This window comes from Elgaria multicarinata, chromosome 19, assembly GCF_023053635.1.
Source record: "Elgaria multicarinata webbii isolate HBS135686 ecotype San Diego chromosome 19, rElgMul1.1.pri, whole genome shotgun sequence".
NCBI lineage: Eukaryota > Metazoa > Chordata > Lepidosauria > Squamata > Anguidae > Elgaria > Elgaria multicarinata.
In genome coordinates this window covers 4,822,776-4,845,321 of record NC_086189.1, presented here as the reverse complement: position 1 = coordinate 4,845,321, position 22,546 = coordinate 4,822,776, and the positions used below count along the sequence as shown (strand labels likewise).

The 22,546-nt window shown below is 49.9% G+C and overlaps 3 protein-coding genes across 3 annotated transcripts in view; all 3 read right to left on the bottom strand.

The window, feature by feature from the left end:
• AK1 (adenylate kinase 1) overlaps window positions 1-5,414 on the bottom strand; it is a 32,682-nt gene extending 27,268 nt beyond the window's left edge. Inside the window, exon 1 of the mRNA XM_063144587.1 lies at window positions 5,318-5,414. The gene's annotated coding sequence lies outside the window, so the exon portion shown is untranslated. The remainder of the gene's footprint in view (window positions 1-5,317) is intronic.
• PTRH1 (peptidyl-tRNA hydrolase 1 homolog) overlaps window positions 1-14,190 on the bottom strand; it is a 295,083-nt gene extending 280,893 nt beyond the window's left edge. The window contains exon 1 of the mRNA XM_063144586.1: window positions 14,185-14,190. The gene's annotated coding sequence lies outside the window, so the exon portion shown is untranslated. The remainder of the gene's footprint in view (window positions 1-14,184) is intronic.
• Window positions 236-15,735, bottom strand: LOC134411244 (adenylate kinase isoenzyme 5-like; the record flags this gene model as incomplete). Its single annotated transcript, XM_063144960.1, has 10 exons — window positions 236-298; window positions 4,945-5,016; window positions 5,318-5,326; window positions 5,482-5,583; window positions 8,505-8,581; window positions 9,346-9,436; window positions 10,165-10,356; window positions 12,956-13,069; window positions 14,140-14,312; window positions 15,573-15,735. Coding segments are annotated over 10 exons (1,056 nt in total), but the record flags the coding sequence as incomplete, so codon positions are not given.
• Window positions 15,736-22,546: the final 6,811 nt, after the last annotated feature.

Sequence of the window (22,546 nt, the reverse complement as noted above, 5' to 3'; positions counted from 1 at the left end):
CGGCTGAAAAAGACAGCCTGGGGAAGAAAGAGGAGTGGATTGGTGCGTGAAAGGGCTTGTGAGTTTGGTTCTGGTCCCAATGGTGGATTCCTGGGCTGAGCATGTGCTCAAGAGCACCCAGTAGTGGCTGATGGCTCCGATGTCAGTGGGGCGGTGAATCTGCTCTGGGTTTCAGTCCGAACCAGTCAGAATTCTAAAGGAGCTCTCCAAGGTGCTTCCGCACAGGCGAATTCTGTTATCTCTGGTCACAGGTCGGAGATAACCTGGGGAATTCCTCCAGGGGGTCAAACTCTGCCCCCTAGAGGAATCCAAGGAGATATAGTATGCCAAACGAGAAACCTCTGTGAGCATGAATAGGTCTGTTGGCTGGAAGTTTCCCCTCCTTGGGCTACATCTACATAAACCTTCCCCAACCTGGTGCCTTCCCGAACTACCCATCTTCCCCGGTCAGGAGGGCCACTTGGGATGATAGGAGTCGTAGTCCAACAAATCCACACCAGGGAGAAACCTGAAATTTGGGTTACGCAGAATCCAAGAACCCCTAATGTTCAGCGGGGCAGGGAGGGGAGGAGAGATTTGCATAAATCTGCTTCAAAATAGAGTCTGTACCAAAAAGCGCGCCATCCAAGACAGTTTGATTACTATGACAGTCTAGGAAATGGGTATCTCACAATTAAGGATGAAGACCCAAAGTTCACCTCCTAAGAGAGCCCAGCGCTTGATATAGCGTGAGCCGGCCGGCCGGCCTCTGATGCAGGTGGACAAAATACTCTCTTGCGGAACGATTCACACACCTTGAATCAGCACCTGGATGGATTTGGAGTAGCGACCAGGAGTTTTTATTGCTATTATTATGAATCCCTCTTCATGTCAACACAGGTGGGGGCTGTGGTCCGGAGCGGCTTTTACCAACTACATCTGCTCTGCCAAGTCCATTCCTTTCTATCAGAGGCTGATCTTGTCACAGAAGTCCATTATTATTATTATTATTATTATTATTATTATTATTATTAATCTCTTTCTCTCTCGTGGTGGTTTTAATAGATGGCCATGATGGGCTTTGCCAGGCCATGCTGTCTTTTAAAATTTCAGGAATTTCCTGACAATAGAGCATGTTTTAATTATGTCTGCTTTCTGGATGTTTGTATGGATTACATTATTATTATTATTATTATTATTATTATTATTATTATTATTATTATTTACATTTATATACATCCCCATAGCCGAAGCTCTCTGGGTGGTTTACAAAGATTAAAAACAGTGAACATTAAAAACAAATATACAAAATGTAAAACCCATAAAAAGCATTAAAAAATACAATATCCATTTAAAACATGCCTGGTTACTTCCAGGTTGGACTACTGCAGCCTGTTGTAGACAGGGCTTCCCTTGAAGCAAATACAGCGCCGACAAGCTGTGCAAAATAGCAGCAACCAGGTTGGCCAAGCGGCTCCCAAAGCGGTCTTCTATCACTTCGGTGTTTCAAGAGCTCCAGAGGCTGCCAGTATGCGCTACAAGGTTTTATTAACTGCATATGAAGCTATAATTTGGAATGTGCAGGGGACAGGGCCTTTTCGGTGGTGGGCCCCCAGTTATGGAACGATTTGCCACTGGAGATTAGACGGCATAGGTGTGCGCAGCATATTTCATTAGGGTGTGCACTGAGCGATATTTTTTTTAAAAAAATGCAAACATTTATTGAATAGGAAAGGAAAGGAAAGGAACCTCTCATGCAAGCACTGAGTCATTACTGACTTTTGGAGGGACGCCAGCTTTCGTTGACGTTTTCTTGGCAGGCCTTATAGTGGGGTGGTTTGCCGTTGCCTTCCCCGGCCATTATTACCTTTCCCCCAGCTAACTGGGTACTCATTTTACCGACCTCGGGAGGATGGAAGGCTGAGTCGACCCGAGCCGGCTGCCTGAAACCAGCTTCCGCTGGGATCGAACTCAGGCCGTGGGGAGAGTTTCAGCTGCAGAAACTGCCGCTTTACCGCTCTGCGCCACATGAGGCTTTTCATTTATTGACTACTCAATCATAAAGGAAGGACAAATAAAAGGAAGGACTTCTTCACACAGCACTATGGAACTCACTGCCACAAGATGTAGTGACGGCCACCCATTTGGATGGCTTTAAAAGGTGGTTAGGTAAATTCCTGGAGGCAAAGGTTATCCATGGCTACTAGCCCTGATGGGGGTGTGCTACCTCCAGTATTTGAGGCAGTAAGCCTGTGTGCGCCAGTTGCTGGGGAACATGGGCGGGAGGGTGCTGTTGCACCATGTCCTGCTTGTTCATCCCTGGCCGATGGCTGGATGGCAACTATGTGAACAGAGTGCTGGACTAGATGGACCCTCGCTCTGACCCAGCCTCAGGGCTCTTCTGATGTTCTTAAAGGACCCTACTCCTGGCAGAGTGACTGCCAGCAGAGAGGTTCATTTCCATTCCTGCTGCCAGGAGCAGCTGTGTTCTCTCGGAAGCAGCGGTTCTTCAGCGTGGCGGCAGGGCAGCTGGTGGGCTGTTCCCGCTGTGTCTGGATCCCCCTCTGGATCCAATGGCCTCCTCAATTCAGTGCTTATTGCTTGAGATATTAGGGTGTGCCTGGGCACTCCCGGCACCCCCCCTGCGCACACCTATGTTAGGCTCCCACTGTCCATCGTTTCAAACGTCTGTGTACGGCGTTCCTACTTACACAAGAGTTTGGAGGAGGGGTGGTTTGAATTTCAAAGCAAGTTGAAGGTTTTTAACGGTAATTGTTTTATATGTTGTTGTAAAGCACCACAAGGCTGAACGTGGTGAGGTGGCGCTATAAAAAAAAGTTTTAAAACAAAAAAATAAAACAAATTATCATCGATAAAGTGCCTAATGTTTTCTAAGCGCCGTGCAGAGACGAAAGGCACAAAACAACACAATCTCTGCCCCCACAAGCTTACAGTTTTGAGGAAAGGAATGTTTTGGGGTGGGGAGAGCAAGGAAATTCAAACTTATTTGAAAACTAAGTGATTAGTTTTGTAAACCGCCCAGGGAGCTTCGGCTATGGGGCGGTATATAAATAATAAGAATAAGAATAAGAATAAGAATAACAACAACAGGTAAAGATCAATTGGCTAAAAAAGTTTCCTTCGTTCCTGAAAGTCTGCTTCTTCCTTTGAAACAACGGCATTTTTCTCAGACATACGTTTTGTCCATATATTCATATTTTGTCCATATATTCAGATTTGTCCCCTTTGACTGGCGGCACCTCTCCGGGGTCCGGGACAGAAAACTGGCTTTCCCATCACCTATTTCCCATCTGATAACCTCTCGTTTGGATTACTGCAATGCGTTATACGTGGGGCTGCCTTTGAAAACGGTCCGGAAACTTCAACTGTTACAAAACAGGGCAGCCCGTTTACTAACAGGGACTGGCCGGCGAGATCACATTACGCCAGTCCTTTTACAGCTTCATTGGCTGCCAGTCCAGGTCCGGGCCCGATTCAAAGTGCTGATATTGACATTTAAAGCCCTAAACGGTTTGGGGCCAGGTTATTTGAAGGAACAGCTCCTCCCATATGTACCTGCCCGGACCTTAAAATCATCTACAGGGGCCCTTCTCCGTGAGCCCCTGCCAAAGGAAGTGAGGCAGGTGGCTACTAGAAGGAGGGCCTTCTCTGCTGTGGCACCCCGGTTGTGGAACGAGCTCCCCAGAGAGGTCCGCCTGGCGCCTACACTGTACTCTTTTCGTCGCCAGCTGAAGACCTTTTTATTCTCTCAGTATTTTAACACTTAATTTTAACTTAAATTTAAATTTTACTGTTTTAACTCTGTATTTTAATTTTATATCGATTTTGCTCCGTGGTTTTTATTCTGGTTGTGCTTTTTATACAGTATTTTTTGTATTTGTGCTTTTAACCTGTTGGTTGTCTTACTATGGTTGTAATTTTTGTGAACCGCCCAGAGAGCTTCGGCTATTGGGCGGTATAGAAATGTAATAACTAACTAAATAAATAAATATTTCCTGAACCCTTCCGCTGGAGATGCTAGAGTTTAAACCTGGCATCCTTTGCCAGCAAACCATGTATTCGGGCCCTCAGATCCGCTTTCCCTGACACCGCCAGAAGCTGTGTTATACCCTGCTTGTTTACTTGTCCATCTACACCAGCATGGTCAACACTGACTGGCAGCAACTGCCCATCACCTATTCATCTTTTTAACTGGCTGATTCTGGGGATCGAACCCAGTGTCTTCTGTATACTAATCAAGGCCTCTCCTGCTGAGCTACGGCCGCTCCCCTAATTAATACATCAACTAAGATTTCTTTAATTGGGCGACACCCCTTTTGCCAACCTTCGCTGACAGGGATGCTCTCCGGATGTTTCAGACCACAACTCCTATCATCCCCGACCAAGGGCCATGCTGGCTGGGCATGATGGGAATTGTACTCCTAAACATCTGGAGGGCGTCAGGTCGGGGAAGCTGTTTCACACCCGCAAACACCCACACCAAATGTATCCACACTTCCAGAACAAGAAGATGCTGCATCCACCTGCCCCAGGTATGCAACAAGAAAAGGAATTCAGCTCAAGTTCATCCGCGAGGTCCTTGCAAAGGATCCCTCTCTACCGCCTCCCACTTCCGCCAGGCTCTTTCTGACCTCACTTCAAGGGTAGCCTGCAGGCAACATGCAAATGTATTCAAATACGTCAAGAAACGAGCAGCTGGTTGCAGCCGTGCCCGTATTTCTAACCGTTCAGAATTCCAGATGGACTCTGTTGAAGGCAAACATGCTTCCTGGTGGTGGTGGGCAGCATCTCCTGCTGGCTGGCCGTGTGGTACGGCCCTATGAGGACTCCCAGCACGACTCTTCTCAAAAGGACAAATTTCGGGGGGGGGGTGGAGAAGAAGGGAAAAGAGGCCCGTTGGGAGCAGCCTGCCCAAGGTCATCGGAGCGGCCTGCAAACACTCACACGCAGGGTCTGGCTGATAACAATGAGCGAAGCGATTATGTCCAGGCTGGTACCAATTGCGTTGGTTCGCAGCTGCGGAAACAACAGCAGCGTGGACACGGACACAGAAGCAGCTGCAAAACACGCGCGCACATGCACAGAGCGCAAACAATATGACATCCTGTCGCTGAATCCAAACACACAGGGAGAGAGACACACACATTTCTTTCCCCCCTCTTTGCTTCTCTGGCAACCGCCGAATGAAAGGAAGAACGGAATCTACAGCATCGTCCCCGGCTGGATTCCTTCTCCCGAAGCGACCCTGCCCACAATCGGATTCGTTATCAATCGAAATAATGATCAAAGAGTCTCCCGAAACAAGGCTCAAACCTACCTCTGGGTGCTGGAATGGAGGGGGGGAAAGGGGGGCTGGAGGAGCAGAGGGTGTTCTTCCAAGCCAACAGGCTGCCCTGCATGGCTTCGCCGGGCTATTTTTACCTCTCTATATACCGCTGTCAGAGGCGCACGGCATGCTGGGAGAAGGGGAGGGAGACGCACATTCTGGCCGCCTGATGGGGCAGCAAAGGACGCCCGGCTGTTGGAGGATGTGGGCTGCATGGCAATGAAATTTGGGGGTGGGGGAAGCAAAGAAGCCAAGAACTGCAAGAGGTGCGGGCCGAAAAGGGAATCAAGGCAGCGCTAGACAAAGAGGTGGGAACCTCCATCGTCTACAGAGTTCCCCATACCGCCAGGGGCTTGGGGGAGCGACGGCATTCCTTTGGAGATGGTTCCAAGCCAGGGTCCAGATTAATTGGGATGGGGGGGGGAAGGGGGGGGAAGAAGAGACAAATTATTCCTTCCCCGTCCCAGCACGTTCTGTTAACGGATCGATCCCGTCACTCCCGCTTCGAAAAACCAGCCTGGGAAATTAGAATGTACGCCTGGCAGGGTGCTGCTGTTTGTATTCTTTTACTATTCTTTCATTCTTTTACTATGTACAGCACCGTGCACTGTACAGGCCTATCCAGCAGAATTTTAGGAGATTTTAGGATGTTTTTAGGATGCTTTTCGGATGTTTTAAAACAGTGTACACCATGTTTTTAATCAGTATTTTATGTATTTTATGCTGATTGTTTTTCCCTCGATCCAATCGGAGAGGCGGGTAAGAAATAAATTATTACTATTATTATTATTATTATTATTATTATTATTATTATTATTATTAAATAAATAATAGCAAATTGCTTGCCGGAAAAAGCCCCGGCACAGCGACCTCGAGGGCATCTCCTCGCGAGTAAAGTGGGTCTGCGCCCCACTTTAGAGAGGACGTCCCTCTCCTCGAAGGGCGGCCCGGACTCAAAGTCCGCTTTCAAGATTAAGAACTCCGAGAAGAGGAGAGCGGGTGTGTGTGTGTGTCCGTGTCCAAGTTAGGACTTGGAGAGCGGCCTCAGCAGCAAGCGCACAGGTCAGCTGCTCACAGTCGCCCCCCACTTGCGGGGAGAGGTATTGCGTTTCTCTTTGAAGGGCTCACGGCTCAGAGGTAGAGCCCCGGCTTGACATGCAGGAGGTCATGGGTTCGATCTCCAGCATCTCCACGTAGGACAGATAAAGACTCCTGCCTGAAACCCCGGAGAGCCGCTGCTGCCAGTCTGTGTTGACAATACTGGGCTAGATGGATCACTATAAAGCAGCTTCCTATAGTCCTATTTAAATTACAGTAATTATGTATACCAGTGAATTAGCACATTCAAATTTTATGCAAGCTTGTGTCCTCGTTTGACCCTTTTTTGGGTGAAGCATTTTCTCTTCTTTGGTGGCGGCCCTACTCATAAGTAGAGCTCCTTGTGGGGAGACATGCCGGCTTGCTGACCGACAAAGGCAGGCGGGGTGCTCCCCACAAGGAGACCTAGGCTGCGCATGGACTGCGCATCCAGGAGCAGCTGTAGATTTCCCTCCACTGCTCTACAAATGTACATGGCTTCGACTCTAGTGTAAATCTTTGCCGCGCCCAATGCTTTGGGCTGGTCTTTTGGTTTCTATGTTCGTCCTTCCCGCCCCCGCTCCCCGCAACGATAGGCATCTGTAAAGATGATTCAAAGACATGAATTGCCTGTGAGTAGCAGGCATGAGTGGGAGGGCCTTTCTAGTGGTGGCCCCACATCGGCAGAACTCTGTTCCAGGGGTGGTTGGTGGCTCCGATTTTGGCGGGGCTGGAAATCCATTCCGGGTTTCAGTCAGAACCAGCCAAAACTCTAAAGAAGCTCTCCAGGGTGCTGAACCCTATCCCCAAAATAGGTTTGGGGGAAATAGAGAGAAAAGAGGGTGGTCCGCTCGCTCTCGGCTCTGCCCCCACTGCTATGTGGCCCTTGATAGATGGCGCTCGGGGAATGTGGCCTTCGACAGGAAAAAGGTTTCCTACTCCTGACTTTGAAGGATCTCCCAGAGACCCCGGAGAACGTCCATCCAGGGTGGAGAGTAGTAGGCTAAATGGACGAAGGGTCTGAGATATAGCAGCTTCATATGTTCAAAAGACCTCTTCTGGACAGGGATAGCTTGGCTACAGTGGTACAGGTGTTAGTAACCTCAAGACTAGATTACTGCAATGCGCTCTATATGGGGCTGCCCTTTAAGACTGCTCCGGAAGCTGGAGGTAGTGTAGAACGCAACAGCTCAGCTGCTGTCTGGAGTTGCCCCTTTTCAGCATGTAACTCCTCTGCTGAGGGAACTGCAATAGCTGCCTATAGACTACCAGGTGAGGTTTAAGGTTCTAGTACTAGTGTACAAAGCCCTAAACAACTTGAGACCAGGATACCTGAGAGAGCGCCTTCTCCCTTATCAATCTGCCCGGTCACTGAGGTCACTGGAGGGCATATGTTCCTGGTGGTTCCACATAGACCTGTGGCCCAATTGGAATCCACCAGAAGAGCCTTCAGTGTGGTGGCCCCTTCTCTGTGGAACTCTCTGCCCCTGGAGGTCAGGCAGGAGCCAACACCTGGCTGCTTCCGGCGCCTCTTGAAAACAACTCTATTCCAGGAAGCCTTCCTCAACTGACCAGCCACTGTTCTTATTTAAATTGAACAATTTTAATTTGCTGTTTTAAATCTTCTTCCTTTTTAAGGTTTTATTCCTATATGCACCGCTCCGGAATCTTTTTTAGATATGGAACGGTAGATAAATATTGTCGATAAATAAATAAATAAATGAGACCTGGGCCTTGGACGGGGAGAGTAAGGTGGCCTATTTCCTACGGAAAGGATTGGAGGACTCAGGAACACAGAAGCCCTGACAACCAGCAAACGCTCAGCCAAGATCCCATCTGATACTTCCTCTCCTTTAGTGTTTGCTTAACGGGCAGGGTGGACAGCCAACCCATGGGTGATCAATGCCAACCTTTAACCCCTGGCTGCTGATTCTGGTGTTTTCCCACCAGGAACTCCCGCCCCCTTCCCCCACAGTTCCTGTTTTTGGCCCAGAGAAGAGGAAGTGACGCTCATATCCAACCCAGGCGCCGTGGAAAAAACAACAACCAGGAGACTTTGCCAAGAGCCCGGGTCAGGTCCTTGCCATTGCGGTGACCTTACCTGCTCCGTCTTCTCTTCCTTTGGAGATTCTTGGCTTGGGCTGAACAGATTGTCCAGTGGAGACGGCAGTGGAGAATCTAGGCCAAAAACACACAAAACTGGACACGTTCCACGGGAGAACAAAGACTGTGCCGTCGACAGGAGAGAAGAGCCTTCCAAGGGTGGTCAATGTGAATGTTGGACGCAAACTCAGTCAATTACACGACTTGATTGATTGATTGATTACATTTATATACCGCCCCATAGCCAAAGCTCTCTGGGCGGCTTACTTGGGACCACAATACCTGACGGAACGCCTTTCCTGACATGAACCTCCCCGAACACTACGTTCAACATCTAAGGTCCTCCACCGGGTGCCTACTCCAAGGGAAGCTCGGAGGGTGGCAACAAGAGAGAGGGCCTTCTCTGTGGTAGCCCCCCCAACTGTGGAACAATCTCCCTGACGAGGCCCACCTGGCGCCGACATTGTCATCTTTTCCATGCCAGGTCAAGGCTTTTCTCTTCTCCCAGGCATTTAGCAATATGTAACGAGCCTAGGTCTGTTTTTTTTGGCTCAGCGTTTCTAAAGCTGATATAGTGGCTTTAAATGTATGTGAATTTTGCATGTTTTTGTGGGTTGCGTGGCGTATTCCCAGTTCCAACACTGTCTGTTCCTGAGTGGGCAGCTCCTTCCAGGGATATTTGGAGGGGGACAAAGCACACACTCATGGCTACAACCCGGGGAACAGGGAAGAGGTGCCATCTGAGGCCCACCCTGCAGTGACAGGCCCGGGACTTGTTTTCCAGGTAGTGCCGTTCCGCAGCCCTTTCATCCCCTGACGCCAACGGATGGTGCTCTCACCTGGGACGTCTGTTGCCTCTGGCCGCAGCCGCTGCTGGACGCAGTTGCTGATGTCAGCAAATATATCATCCTCTTCCCTGTCTGCGTCGAACTGGAAAGGGAAAAGCGAAGAAGAATCCGTAGTCAAACCTCTCCTGAACTTGGGCAGGTTAAAAAGGAGAAAGGGCCTGCAGCGCTTGTTCTGAAAGGCCGCCGTCGTAAGAGGTCCATCTTGTCTAGCCCTGCGGCCACCCAGATGCTTCTAAGCAGGGTGTGAAGTTGATGGCTTCCTGTTATCATATGTCCCCAACATCTGTTCCTCAGGGGTACAAGTGGGACAAAAATACAGTGTAGACTCACCTTCTAACAGGAGAGTTCCTATTCAGGGTTCCAGCCAGCCAGCCAGGCCCTCCTACAGAATATTCCATTCCCCTCACTCCACTTCCAATATATTCCAGAATATTCCATTCCATTTCCTCCATTCCACTTCCTTGTAAATCCTAGAATATTCCATTCCATTTCCATAGCTCGGCCCCAGAATATTCCATTCCATTTCTCTCACCACCTCCAGTATATTCCAGAATGTTACATTTCCCTCACTCCACCCCAGCAAATTCCAGAATATTCCATCCCATTTTCCCTACTCTAGGATATCCATTTCTATTTGCTTTGCTCCACCCCCCGAAACGTTCCAGAATACTCCATTCCATTTGCTCCACGGCTTGCTGGGGAATGCTGGGAGTTGTAGCCTGACACGTCTGTAGGGCGCCATCTTGGGCTTGGAGGGGTTTACTCTGCCTCAGCATCCCTAGGCCCAACCTCACCTCCCAAGGACCTCACCCTCACGATGGCTCCCTTCTCTTGGTAGTATTTCACGATCAACGGGACGTTCAGCTTGAAGGTCTCCAGCCGGCGCTCGATGGCGTGGGAGCGGTCATCCAGCCGCCCCTGCTCTTGCGCGCGCTTTTCTAGCCGCTGGTGGAGCTGTTGGCTCGAACACGCCAAGAACACCACAAGATCCGGGGAGCCGATCTGCAAACAGAGGGAGGAAAGTCACAAGGTGCAACGTGGCGGTAGGCCGTCTCATCTGCATTGGGAGTCTCCAATCTTCATCCTACTTAAGGGTAGGCCCTTTGACTGAAGTCCCACTCCTTTCAATGGGACTGCTCGAAGCAGGACAAATACCGAGGGCTCATCTACACCAAGCAGGATATTCCACTATGAAAGCGGTATATAAAAGGCAGGAGCCACACCAAGCAGCATATAGCAGTATGGAAGCGGCATATGGTATGGGTCAATGGGCCCCAACAGTTGTCGGTGCACTTCAATACCGTTACAAATTTGATTACTGCAATGTCCTCTACATGGGCAACCTTTGAAGACGGTTCAGAAGCTGCAGCTTGTGCAAAATGTGGCAGCCAGATTGACAGCTGGAACAAAGAGGAGTGAACATATTACACCAATTCTGGCCCGCTTGCATTGGCTGCCTATACGTTTCCGAGCCCAATTCAAGGTGCTGTTTTTAACCTATAAAGCCCTACATGGCTTGGGACCGCAATACCTGATGGAACGCCTCTCCCGACATGAACCTACCAGTACACTGCGCTCCACATCTAAGGTCCTCCTCCGAGTGCCTACTCCGAGGGAAGCTTGGAGGATGGCAACAAGGGAGAGGGCCTTCTCGGTGGTGGCCCCCCGACTGTGGAATGATCTCCCCGATGCGGCTCGCCTGGCACCAACACTGTTATCTTTCAGGCGCCAGGTCAAGGCTTTTCTCTTCTCCCAGGCATTTAACAGCATTTAACAACGCTACGTTTGTTTTTTAACAGACCCCAGAACGGTTGTTTTTAAATGGATACTGTTGTTTTTGATGGTTTTAAATTTTGTACACTTTTAACGTTTACTATTTTTAACTTCTGTAAACCGCCCAGAGAGCTTCAGCTATGGGGCAGTATATAAATGTAATACATTAAATAAATAAATAAATAAATAAATCAGTCGTGTGGCTCCTGCCTCTTATATACCGCTTTCATAGTGGAATATCCTACTTGCTGTAGATGAGCCCAGGATGCTATCCACTGCTACCAATGGCCCAGTTGCTTTTGATTGATTGCATTTATAGCCCACCTTTTTTCCTCCCAGGAACTCAAGGTGGTGTACATAACCCTCCTCCTCTCCCGGTGAGCTTCCATGGCTGAGTGGGGACTAGAACCCGGATCTCCCAACTCCCAGTCCAAGTCTCTAGCCGCTACAGCACACTTTTGGCCTTCCCAGAGGCCTCCAATGAGCCACCGTGGGAAACAGGATACTTGACTCGATGGATTTGGGTCAGATCCAGCAGCGCTCTTCTTATGCACAGGGAGCTTTGGCAACATTCTGGTCCCAGTTGCAAGTGGCCCAGCCTAAGGCGGAAGCCCGGAAGCTGGTGGGGTGGTGGCTTTATAGGGCTTAGTGGGCAGCCATTGGCTCTCAAAATCAGCTGACCCATCAGGTGGTGCGTGAAAGCACAATACTCAGTTCGTCAGGCTTGAGCTTGCGATAGAATACTAGTGATGATCTAAGGTCCTTCTCCGAGTGCCTACCCCGAGGGAGGCTCGGAGAATGGCAACAAGGGAGAGGGCCTTTTCAGTGGTGGCCCCTCAATTATGGAACGATCCCCCCGACGAGGCTCGCCTGGCGCCAACATTGTTATCTTTTCGGCACCAGGTCAAGACTTTTCTCTTCTCCCAGGCATTTAACAGCAGATGCGGAGTTCTTTAACTGACCCCAGAATCGTTGTTTTAAATGGATATTGTCTGTTTTTGTTTGTATTTTATGCTTTTTATGCTTTTAAATTTTGTACGTTTCTTTTTAATGTTCACTGTTTTAAACTTTGGTAAACCGCCCAGAGAGCTTCGGCTGTGGGGTGGTATACAAATGTAATAAATAAATAAATAAATATTTTTTAAAAAAATTAATTTTCTGTACCAACTACAGAGCTCCAAGGCGGTCAAATTTAGCTCACAAACCAGCTAGTTTTGACCCTTTGACCCTCCATAGACCCCCGTCGCTCCTCATTTTTTTTAATGAATTGGGGAACAGCGGGTGGGGCACCATGAGGGCAGCGGCGGTCGCCTGGACCCTGCAGGCTGTGTGTTGTCCTAAACCATGGATGGAAAACCCACGGCCCTCCAGGTGTTGGCAACTCCAACTTCCATCAGCCCCAGCCAGCATGGCTAATGGTCAGGGACGATGGGTGTTTTAGTCCAACAACATCTAGAAGCCCAGCGCTTTCCCACTCCAGTCCTAGAGAGCGGGGTTCTTTTATTACGTCAAGCCATATGATAAGGTTATGTTGCAACGGAATGTATACATGCCAGCTGACTCCAGAGTGGCGTCCTTCAGATATTTTGGACCTCTGTGCTGGACTACCACTCCCATCACCCCCACCCGCCTTTGCAATGACCCTACAGTGGAATGATCACAGAGCTGGCCAGTTCTACCTGGATATAACATTGTGCAAAGGAGCTTACGTCTGGGATGCGTATTGGGGAAGAAAGAGACGAGAAAGAAACAGATGCTGGTTGAGGGTGTTGGGAATTCGAATCCAAGATCTGAGCCAAGCATCCTGCTGCCCAGCTTGCTCTCATACCTGCTCCTCAAATGTGAAGGCTTGGCTGATGTCCCTGGGAAAGCCGTCCACTACAAACCCCTTCGCATCTTGTTGCTTTATAAACTGCTGTTTCAGTTCCTCAATGGCCGTTTCCTGAAAGGCATGAAGGGCTGTCACAGGGGGAAGGGGACCCTGGGCCCTGACGCCCTCCCCTTCCCTCCCCTCCCCCCTATCCAGGGGAATTTTAGGATGTTTTTAGGATGTATTTAGGATGTTTTAACAATGTATTTTACGTTCTCAGTTCAGTTTTATGCATTTTATATTTACTGTTGTTCCCTGCCTCGATCAAAATGGAGAGGCGGGTAAGAAATTATTATTATTAATTATTATTAATTATTATTATTATTGATCTCAGTTCCTTGCTTGGGGCTTAAGCTACACAGACAGGAAAGAACGACAGAGGGGACTTTTTCAAAACAGGGAACTTGCCGGATTTTGAAACTCCTGGCTCAGAAATAGCTCAACTTCGGCAACTCGTAACGTTCGAGCCAATTACGAGCTGTGTCCCCACCCCAAGAGATCTTGGCTGATGGATTTTAATCGGAGCCGGAGAAGAACGCAGGCCTTCCCTATTTCCTGCCTCCAAACCCCTTACCTCTCCTTCTTTCAAGCAGCCACTTATCTCGCTTGCTGCTAGTCTTACAATGGCCATGGGATGGAGGGCCTCTCTCCCCCACACCCCTCCATTTCTCAAAGCAGGCTCACGAGGGGGGTAGGGGGGGAAGAAACCCCCTTCCCTTCCTGACTCCCACGTGGGAGTAGATTCAGAGGTTCTTGGAGCTGCGGAAGGAACTGGACTCCGCCGCACTCCCAACGACAGAAACAGGAGCGCAACGTCTTCCATCCAGGCTAGAATTTGTCTTGGAATAAACCAAACTATTTCCCGACTTTCTGCGGCGATCATTGGGCTCGGAAAATCTAAATATCAGTCTAATCAGGCGGTGTGAGTTCAGCCCATCACTATTATTCTGGGTGTGTGTGTGTGTGTGTTTGAAGGCTCATTTTGCAACTCCTGGTAGGAAGTCAACATGGGATGGAGCACTGGGCGCACCCACACACGCCCTCCCACTTTCAAGGGAGAGGTGTGAATACACACACACACGAAAAATATGGCAGCTCACCCAAGATGCTAAAATCCTTAAAGCCGCCACCCTGTTACTTACCGACGGGGCCAGTTCCCCATTGGCGATGATCTTGGCAATGAGTTCCCACTTCCGGTCGCTGGTGGCACGGTGGATCATCTGGTTGCGCAATATCTCTCCGACGGAGACGCAGACGAACCCGAAATGGAAGGCCATCCTATTGCTCTGAGTCCCTTTCCCGCTCCCAGGGCCCCCTGCCATTCAGAAAGACATCTCAGGAGGAATGCCATATTTACAGCGGGGGTGGGCAACTTGTAGCCCTCTAGGTGGTTTGGACTTCAACTCCTGTCAGCCTCAGCCAGCTTGGCTAACAACCAGGAATTCTAGGAGTTGCAGTCCAAAGCATCTAGAACAGTGGTTCCCAAAGTGGGTGGTACCACTCCCTTGGGGGCGGTGGGATTGCATAGGGGGGCGCTAAGAGGCAAGGGGGCGGTGGCGGTGGCGCTCGAGGTGGTCTTTTCCAAGCAGCGCCTCTCCAGAAGGTCTTAAAACCCAGGGACATTTTTATGGGAGAAGGTAGTTTGGTCCCAAGCCATCTAGGGGAAGAATCCACACATGTATTAATACCGTTTAAGGAGAGTCCTTTTAACAGTGAATTGAAATGTTTCAAAAGCACCAAAACGCTAATAAAGAGACATACCCTGCTTGGTGTGCCCTGCCACGCCGGCTGCAAAACAGAGGCGTTGGCTCTCTTTTCCCTCCCTCCCTCGGCAATGTGATGAATTCCCATTCATCACTGGATCAAGTTCATCAATTATGTTTAATTGAATCAACTAAAAAAACGTAATTGGATTTTGAATAAATATTCAATAATTGTTACTGTTTTGAATTTTATTGTTATTATCTTCCTTAGTGGGTTGTTGAAAACCGCTATTCTGAATAATGATTTTTATAGTGTAGGGTAGGGGGCACTGGGCATGAGTTTGTGGAACCAAGGGGGCGGTGACCTGAAAAAGTTTGGGAACCACTGATCTAGAAGAAACAGGTCTGGAGGGGCCCCCTGTTGATGAGCACAATGTGGGACGTGTTTCCAGCGACATCAGATTTGTTTTGTTTTTAATGAAAACAAAGCACATGGGATCAGGTCCACAGCACACAGGGAGAGAGGTCTTCCCTTTCACATGGCGATCCTGAAAAATGTCGCCCCTCGCCACTGCAAATACCGATACACTTTTTTCTCTCAGCCCCACTGCAGCACATACATCCATTTTTGCAAAGCCCGCAACAAGGGGGTGAAAGATTAAACCGCCCCTCCCGCGTGTTGTGGCCCTGGTTTGAATTGGGCCCCACACACTTAGTTTTAATATTCTAAAATTGACTGCAGTGGTGCGGGAGATGACACGTTTAATTTCAGACGTTGTTAGACCCTTAACCCAGCCTCAGAGGAATTGTACATCTCACTGACTGCACCCCAAACGTCCCCGCCAAATGCTCCCCCTAACTGAACCTCTCACCTATCACGAAAATGATCTTGGGCCGAGGTCGGCCGGGATCGAAGACATCATATTCTTGGATCAGGCCTGTGGATTCGGTCATGTCTGAGTCGCTCTCAATGGAGAATTGGGTCTTGATGGGGGGCAGGTGTTCATACTGGTTGTACGGTGCCGAACCTGCAAGGAAGACAACAAATCAAAGCGCCATTGGCTAGTGGGACCTCACAGCAGGGGAAGAGGCGAGGCCCAAGATGTACGGATGGGTATAGGAGGGCCTCCATCTAGCATGGATGGACGCTTGCACTGGGAGTTCGGATGAGCGAAAACGCCACGTAGATGCCCGCCTTTCGTAAATCACCAGCGTTGAGAGATGAGCAGTCTAGGAACGTCAGTAAACAGTCCGCGGTCGAATGCCAAGAGTATCCGTCAAAAGCCAGGTCAAACAATACCGGGTTCAGGTGGGATCCTGAGGCCGCCGAGCAGAGGGCGCACCACCGGCCCGTCTCACCCGCCCTGTCGTGGAGGTGGAGCGTGAGCACGCATGCTAGGACCCGAAAGATGGTGAACTATGCCTGGGCAGGGCGAAGCCAGAGGAAACTCTGGTGGAGGTCCGTAGCGGTCCTGACGTGCAAATCGGTCGTCCGACCTGGGTATAGGGGCGAAAGACTAATCGAACCATCTAGTAGCTGGTTCCCTCCGAAGTTTCCCTCAGGATAGCTGGCACTCGTCCCACGAAAAAAAAAAAAAATACCAGGTTCAGGAACGTACCGAAGAGTCATCAAAGTCCTTTTGAGGGTCGGTTTACATTCAGGCAAGGTCGAGGAGCTGGTATGCAAGCGACGAGGGCAGAGCACGAAACACAACAACTGCTTCCAGCACCAGCTCAGTGCCTCTGGCTTGCCTTATATTGGGATGGTGGTGATTAATAGGGGTGTGCTCCGCTCCGTTACGGATCCCTGAATTCAAAGCGGAGCAGGCCGATCCGGACCTCCTAAGCCCGGTTCCAGAGCGGATCTGGAGAGGTCCAGATTGACCAGAAGCCGTTCGGAACCAGTTAAGTGGGGAGGGGAGCCAGCAATGGCGGCAGAGCCAGGGGAGGGGGAGGGGGCTTATTCGCCCCCCCATTTTGTCCCCCCTTCCCCACTTACTTGCTGCCGCTGTCCGCTGTGGAGGTAGGTAAGTGGGGAAGGGGGAGATTCAAATATCGCTCCGGATCTCACTCCGGATCTGGGTCGGATCAGGGGCGGTCTGGATCGACCCGAACTGGTTCGGGGGGGGGGGGGGCGTGCACAGCCCTAGTGATTAGGGATTGCAGTCAGCTAGCTTCTGCCTGTTCCTGTGAAGGGCCCCTCCCCAAACACTCCCAGCCTCAGCTGTTCCTCCTCCCTGCTCTATCCCAAACTGAGGCACTACAGCTATGTTCAAAGGAGGGGAGAATTTCAGGGGCAGGGGAGCATCAAACTCACCACTGCTGCCCCCAGGCCCTTGAGCTAGTGGCCGCCATTTTAATTCTCCCAGAATGCCCCGCGAACGATGCTACAAAACCAACGTGGCATCGCTCCAAAGCACAAAGGATAAAACAGTGGCCTGCCAGTAAAAGAGAAGCCGGCTTGCTGGAGAGTGCGTCTGACTCTTCCCTTACCCCCAGCCCTAGATGGAGGGGAGAGGCCCTCCACCTGAAATTCGCTCCCCCACCCAAAAAGGGAAAAGGGGGAAGGCTTCTGACCCTCCTTTCACCATCAATACCCCTACCCCACCCCAAACCTTTTTAAAATGTCGTTTTTAATGCGAATTTATTCTTTTCTTCTATTTGTTCACCACTCCAAAATCCTTGACTGGGAAGCGGTATATAAATATTGTCAACATGATAAATAAATAAACCTCACTAAGAAGTTTTTGGGGGGAACATTTGGCCCAGTAGTGGTAGTTTGGGATGTCCTGGTAATTTTGACCTAGTCTTCTACTCTGATTTGCCTAAAGCAAGGCTAGGGGCTTTTTGCCTTTGTAGGCCAAGTCAGTCGTGGGACGCATCTGATGGTGGTTGGAGCCAGACCCCAAAGTGGGCAGAATTGCACAACACCCTCTTTGGGCATGTCCACATGGGGAGATATCCTGGGGATTGTCCCTGTGCGTCCACATGACGCACAGGGGATCCCAGGAGCAGGGAGAGAAGATCCCTGAATTTCCCCGGGATATTGCCCTACACTTTTTTCCCGTTTTTTCCCATGGTCCCGGGATGATCCCGAGACCGTGGGAGGTGTGGGCGGCCATCCCGGTTTGTCCCGGCTCCTCGCAAGTAAATGTAAGGAGCTGGAAACCGGGCACGGAGCCCTTCAGGAGCTCCGTGCCCATCAGGGGTGGGGTGGAGTGAGTGGGATTTTAAAAAAAACAACAGCACTCACTTTTCGATGGAGCGCTTGCACACTCCATAAAAATAAAAAAGGCGTCCGCGACATCTTCCTTCCTCCGGGATGTTGCACACTGCGTGTGGACTGAGGGGGAGGATCTCGTGATTAGCATATTGTGAGATCCTCCCCCTCCCTCCCAGAAAGCCAGGAGGTCTAGACATGCCCTTTCTCTCTCTTTCTGTTCACCCCATCTCTCTCCCTCCATCTTCCTTTCTCTGTGCTTCCCAGCTCTTTCTCTCTCTCTGTGTCGCCATGTGTGTGCCACCCCACTTCTCTCTCTCTCTCCCCCATCTCCCTTCCTCCATCTCTCTCTCTCTGTGCCCCACCTCTCCCTTTCTCCCCATCTCCCTCCTTCCGTCTCTCTCTCTCGCTCTCTTTTTCTGTGACGCCCCTTCTCTTTTTCTCCTCTCTTGTTATTGCATTGGAAGCTACAAGATGTTAGGATGTCCAGTGGAGGCTGGTGGCTCTGATTTCAGTGGGGCTGGTTTGGATTGAAAGCCAGGAACTTTTTAGTGCCGATCAACACACCCCTGGGCCTGATCCAGCGGCACCTTTTCTCCTCCTGTACATTGCTCTGAACTGGAGAGCACACGGCCTGACCCCCAAAAGAAAAGAGGCAGGCAAGAGTGGTTATTGCAACAGCCCAAAGAAAAGCCTGGACCGACCGCTGACCCCTCTTAAATGGGCCATTCAAGGAACGGACCCCACCTGCGGGGAAGACGGGCTTCCTGCCCTGCCCGCTGCCGACGGGATGCGTGGGCCAGGGTTCCGGACTGATGAACGTGTCCCACTGCACCATCTCGGGACCACCCAGCTCTCGGACTTTCTGCAAGCAGCGTTCCAGGTACGTGACCGGGTCTTCGGGGCGGTAATACATCAGGCCTGTGAGCATGCTCTGTGGAGGCAGAGGGCGAAAGGCATAGGTTAGGGAATATAAATGGGGATTTCAGAAGGTGGGCATTAGCCCTGATTATCTCTGTGTCAGAACGAGCAAGAATGCCCAGAGCCCAGGAGAAGCATCCTAGCATCAATCCCAGCCTGCCTTGTCTCTCTCTGTCTCATTGTTGGACGCTTTAAGATAGGCTTCCCTGAACCAGTGCTCACCACAACCCAGATGCCAGTCCAACCTGCATCGGACCCTGTGTTCTGGATGAGTCCGGATACGGACTAAAACAGCCTTCCGCAACATGGTGCTCTCCAGATCTTTTGGACTACAACCCCGATTCCCAACCAAGGGCCATGCTGGCTGGGGCTGATGGGAGTTGTAGTCCAAAACCTTTAGGAGCGGCACGGTCAAGGAAGGCTGTTTTAAGAGCTGCCCAAGAATGAGAGGCAGGGGGCACGCATGAAAGGAGTTGCAGCGCTCCGCACGAAACGGGTCCCAGAAAATCTGGAAGCATCCCTTTCAAACATTTCCAGGGCAAAGTTCATTAAAGGTACTGCAAGAGCTGGACATCAGGAAAAACTTCCTGACTGTTAGAGCAGTATGACAATGGAACCAGTTACCTAGGGAGGTTGTGGGCTCTCCCACACTAGAGGCCTTCAAGAGGCAGCTGGACAACCATCAGTCAGGGGTGCTTTAGGGTGGATTCCTGCATTGAGCAGGGGGTTGGACTAGATGGCCTTGTAGGCCCCTTCCAACTCTGCTAGTCCATGATTCTCTAAGAGCTCCCACCAGTAATTTACGCTGCTGTTCGAGTGCAACCCTTATTATTCGTTGCAGCAGCAGCAGTAGTAAATAACTGGCAAACTGCCTGCAATGCCAGACGCTTTGGTGAGTCTACTTGGCTGCGTCGTTTGCTCACTGATGGGAATTATCTTGATGCTGGCAGCTCAGCGCTTCCCCCGCCCCACCCACCCCGACCTCTGCGCTGTGCCAATTTGGGTGCCAGATGATGTACCGGCAAACAGTCCACTTAGGAAGGAGGAGCCACGGGAGTGACCGCCCCTCTCCCTATCTCCTGCCATCGACACAGCCCCTGGACTACGCAGCCAAGATCAAAGGCATCGGGAGGAGATTATCCCGGCCACATCGTCCTTTCAGCATCTGCACACCATCTCATGTCTTCAAAGCCAGAGCCCAAAAAGGGGAGCGAGAGCAGATGCCCGAGAGACGTAACAGCCTGGGAGGTTTAGGCCACAAAGAAGAAGATAAATAATCAACCCGTCTTTTCTGCCTGGCACAAAGCAGGTCGCCACCTGAAGCAGGGATCCATCGTGTTGCCGCTGCCTCCTCCCCATCAATCTACGCGCCCACCTGCCACCAGGTAGCTTACTTTTCCTTGTGCCGACACACCCGGCCATGTTCCCAGTGGGCTACCTGTAAGGTCTTTCTGCCTTCAGGAGCCACGCAGCACCTGCACGTCCGGCAAAGTATTGCAAGAGATCCCAGAACTTCTGCGATTTCTTGCGATTACCTGACCTTGCACAGGGTTGGGAGGTGCACAAGCAGGGATGGTGGGCATTTCTATAAATCTGATCCATGGATTCTGCAGGGGACCAGTTTTCCCCAGGTTGCACAGATTCTGTGGATTTGCGGACTGTATTTTTTTTTTTAACTTTCTGTAATTTTACACAAATTTATTCATAGAAAAATACGTACTTTTTAAAAAAAAAAACATTGGCCGAAAAATGCATATTTCTTTCATAGGCTACAGTATGAAAATGTGCATTTTTTGGACATTTTTGCAACTGCAAATTTTTTCCACTACGCAGCTGCGCAAATTCAGGGAATTGGAAAAAACCTGATTCTGTCAGTGAGCGGAAGATGGAACAAAAGGCAGCTGGCAATATGTGAAACACAGATGGTATCGATTTTACAAAATCCGTACATCTCTGATTGTAGAATCATAGAATAGTAGAGTTGGAAGGGGCCTACAAGGCCATCGAGTCCAACCCCCTGCTCAATGCAGGAATCCACCCTAAAGCATCCCCGACAGATGCTTGTCCAGCTGCCTCTTGAATGCCTCTAGTGTGGGAGAGCCCACAACCTCCCTAGGTAACTGGTTCCATTGTCGTACTGCTCTAACAGTCAGGAAGTTTTTCCTGATGTCCAGCCGGAATCTATCTTCCTGTAACTTGAGCCTATGTATTGCAGATGTATAGAAATTTGCCCTAAGGTTTTGCTTACATGCAAGAGAGGCTCAGAGAGCATAAGACAGTACAGATGGAGACAAGAAAGACAGCTGAGAGAGTCAATGGCTGTTCCTTTACGCCTGATCAAAGATTGGTTCCACTTCCACAGGCCGAGTTTGAGTCAGAGTGAATTTCAGGAAGTGGTTGCAGGGCAGCCAAGTTATTTGACTTTGCTGAAGGAAGACGTATACAGGGAAAAGGTTATGCTTGATGCATCTGATTTAGACGAGGTTGCCAGTCGCAGGGCCCAAAACCCAGGATGCTTAAGGAGAAGTTTGGGACTTTTCGAGTTTATTTGGAATTAACAAAGACAGCAACAATGGCAGTAGATGGAAGGCACAGGGATTTAGAGTAAGGTGCTTCGAAGGAGCCGGACCACCTTCTGATAACCAATTAGGAGCTTAAAACGTAACAGTGACCGCAGATGAAAATTTTATAAGGGGTATAAAACAGAGCTTCACCGCTGACTTCATTTAAGATCCCTAAAGCCTTTCCCATTTGTAGGCAAAGGGTCTTTAAAACGTGAAGATCCTTCTCCAGGGAATCATAGAATCATAGAATAGCAGAGTTGGAAGGGGCCTACAAGGCCATCGAGTCCAACCCCCTGCTCAATGCAGGAATCCACCCTAAAGCATCCCTGACAGATGGTTGTCCAGCTGCCTCTTGAAGGCCTCTAGGGTGGGAGAGCCCACAACCTCCCTAGGTAACTGGTTCCACCGTCGCACTGCTCTAACAGTCAGGAAGTTTTTCCTGATGTCCAGCCGGAATCTGGCTTCCTTTAACTTGAGCCCGTTATTCCGTGTCCTGCACTCTGGGAGAATCGAGAAGAGATCCTGGCCCTCCTCTGTGTGACAACCTTTTAAGTATTTGAAGAGTGCTATCATGTCTCCCCTCAATCTTCTCTTCTCCAGGCTAAACATGCCCAGTTCTTTCAGTCTCTCTTCATAGGGCTTTGTTTCTAGACCTCTGATCATCCTCGTTGCCCTCTTCTGAACACGCTCCAGCTTGTCTGCGTCCTTCTGGAATTGTGGAGCCCAGAACTGGACGCAATACTCTAGATGAGGCCTAACCAGGGCCGAATAGAGAGGAACCAGTACCTCACGTGATTTGGAAGCTATACTTCTATTAATGCAGCCCAAAATAGCATTTGCCTTTCTTGCAGCCATATCGCACTGTTGGCTCATATTCAGCTTGTGATCTACAACAATTCCAAGATCTTTCTCATTTGTAGTATTGCTGAGCCAAGTGTCCCCCATCTTGTAACTGTGCATTTGGTTTCTATTCCCTAAATGTAGAACTTGGCATTTATCCCTATTAAATTTCATTCTGTTGTTTTCAGCCCAGCACTCCAGCCTATCAAGATCACTTTGAAGTTTGTTTCTGTCTTCCAGGGTATTAGCTATCCCACCCAATTTTGTGTCATCTGCAAATTTGATCAGCGTTCCCTGCACC